This window comes from Galeopterus variegatus, unplaced genomic scaffold (assembly GCF_000696425.1).
Source record: "Galeopterus variegatus unplaced genomic scaffold, G_variegatus-3.0.2 Scaffold269, whole genome shotgun sequence".
Lineage (NCBI taxonomy): Eukaryota > Metazoa > Chordata > Mammalia > Dermoptera > Cynocephalidae > Galeopterus > Galeopterus variegatus.
The window spans coordinates 226,735-229,073 of NW_007726380.1; the positions used below are offsets into that span (position 1 = coordinate 226,735).

Consider the following 2,339-nt stretch of genomic DNA (forward strand, 5'->3'; position numbering starts at 1 on the left):
TTTTTTTTTTTTTTTTTTTTTTTTTTTTTTTTTTCTCTCCCTTTTTTTTTTTTTTTTTTTTTACTGACCGGTAACGGGATCGCAACCCTCGGTGTTGCGCCGCACCGCGCTCAGCCAGTGAGCGGGAACCGGTCTCCACATGGGATCCGAACCCTCAGCGGGAGCGCCGCCGCACTCCCAAGCGGCACACTCTCCAGTGCGCCACCAGGCCGGCCCTAGCTGTTACCTTCTGGAAAGCTTCAGGCCCATTTGTGGAGAACATTATGAAAGTTATATTTCTATAAGGGATTGCAGATGCCATTGACTTTGTCCAATGGGGCATTGTCCTACAGATTATTTTATATGAGTCTATAGATTAATTTTAACAAGTCAGTTATTAATATCAACAGCAAACATCCACATCTGTTATCCCATAAAGTCAGCGTTGCTATTCTTGTTAATTTTGGTACTTGTAGAAGCTTATTCTGCTGAACATATAACCCTCTGAAGTTCTATTAGCCCGTGAAACATGGACTATTAGCCCAAGGGGAAAAAAAAGAAGAAATGATGCTTTTCTTTAGCCTAAAGGAAGTACAAAGTCCTTTCAAAACTGAAACTTTTGGGGGGTTTCAGTATCTGTATTTATTGCTCCCCTGCTCTTCCTATCCCTCCCCGTCCCCCCCAATTAACATAATTAATTTAGTGGTCTTTCTCTCCTACAGGGTGTAGATTCTGATGTAGAAACACCAGCAAACTTTGGAAAATACCTGGAATCTTTTCTTGCTTTCGCAACCCACCCAAGTCAGGTAAACTTTATGCATTTTATTAAGAGAATTATTGGGTCTTATTCCTGAGCCAAGCATTGTACTGTCTAGGTCAGCAGCTTCTCCCCTCAGGTAATATTCTGATAATGCTCAGTCAGATTTGAGGTGTGTCCCAGGTGATTTGGTACTAGAGATATTTTAAATACAAAAGTTTGATTAATTGTGTTATTATAAAATTAATCAAATTCATGATTTTCCTTCTAATATCACTCTGAGATTCCAATATCTTTTCTTGCATAGAAGAGAAAGTGGTGGAGTTCAGCCCACACTCCAGGAATTACATCTGACTCACAGCGTGTCTTATTAACATGTGGTCCACAACAAGCAGTCATTATTGATGCACTGCATTAGAGGCAATTTCAAAGTATTATAGAGATCTCTTTCTGTGAAAAAAATGTAGTTTATAACTGCTAGACTAAGTAATAATCTTGATTATGTAGAATCTAAATCCTTAAACTGAGGTTTTCTTTTTTTTTTTTTTTTCCCTTTAGTTTCTACGCTCTTCAACTCAGATGACTTGGGGAGCCCTCTTCAGGCATGAGATCCTATCCCGTGATCCTTTGCTATTAGCAATAATACCGAAATATCTTCGTGCTTCTATGACTAACTTGGTCAAGGTATATAATGGAAATCTAAACGTGAAATGTAGTTGAATACACAGATTGATTTGGCATCACTCACTGCCCTTTCTTGGTCCCTAAAATCCCTTTCTTGAGCATGTTATTCTCTTATTTCTCAGGAGGAAAGCAGTCTGTACTGATTATTATAACTACTCTTCCATATTTTGGAACATTTATATGTCAAGTACAGGGCTAAGGGCTAGGACAAGTGCAGTGACCATACAATATAATTGCTCTTCAGGGGTTAAAAGCATAGTGCTTTGGAAGTACATAATAGGAGGCTAAAGTCGAGAAGATTCCAAGAGGAGGTAATATCTAAGGATTGTTTCTGAAGGTTGAGTGAGAGGCAAGAAGGTAAATGAGAAGTAGTGAGAATGGAAGCAAAGATTGCTAACCACTCAGTAGAGAGTTGCTTGTGAATTTTCTGAAATCTGCTAAGATTCTTAATCTTGATGTGTAGAGTCAGAGAATGGGACCCATTCAGGGGACCCCTTATTTGCTCAAGGAATTCACCTAGCATATAGCACACACTGTGTTCTAATCCCCTGCCATGGTCTTCAGTACTTTTTTGGATGAAACATACAAAGTTCCACATGTTTATTTCTGGCATTCAGATTTAATGAAGCAAATAGTTCTCACTTCTTTCTTCTTATTGCGTGCTGAATTATTTCTTTGTCTTGGGACATCTTCATACTTAGACCTTAAAGGAATTCCAGAGTTTAATTCTCTCTGAGGAACCTGGAAGAGGGTATCAACAAAGTGTTCTCTGGGGCCGGCCTGGTGGCGCACTGCTATAGTGCGCCACTTGGGAAGCGCGGTGGCGCTCCCGCCGAGGGTTCGGATCCCACATACAGACCGGCCGCTCACTGGCTGAGCGAGGGGCGGGAGCAACACCGAGGGTTGCGATCCCGTGGCC

The 2,339-nt window shown here is 40.8% G+C and overlaps 1 protein-coding gene across 1 annotated transcript in view; it reads left to right on the forward strand.

The window, feature by feature from the left end:
* XPO5 (exportin 5) overlaps positions 1-2,339 on the forward strand; it is a 73,853-nt gene that overhangs the window by 11,704 nt on the left and 59,810 nt on the right. The window contains exons 10-11 of the mRNA XM_008566776.1: positions 702-785; positions 1,295-1,420. Coding sequence (XP_008564998.1) covers positions 702-785; positions 1,295-1,420 — 210 coding nt within the window. The remainder of the gene's footprint in view (positions 1-701; positions 786-1,294; positions 1,421-2,339) is intronic.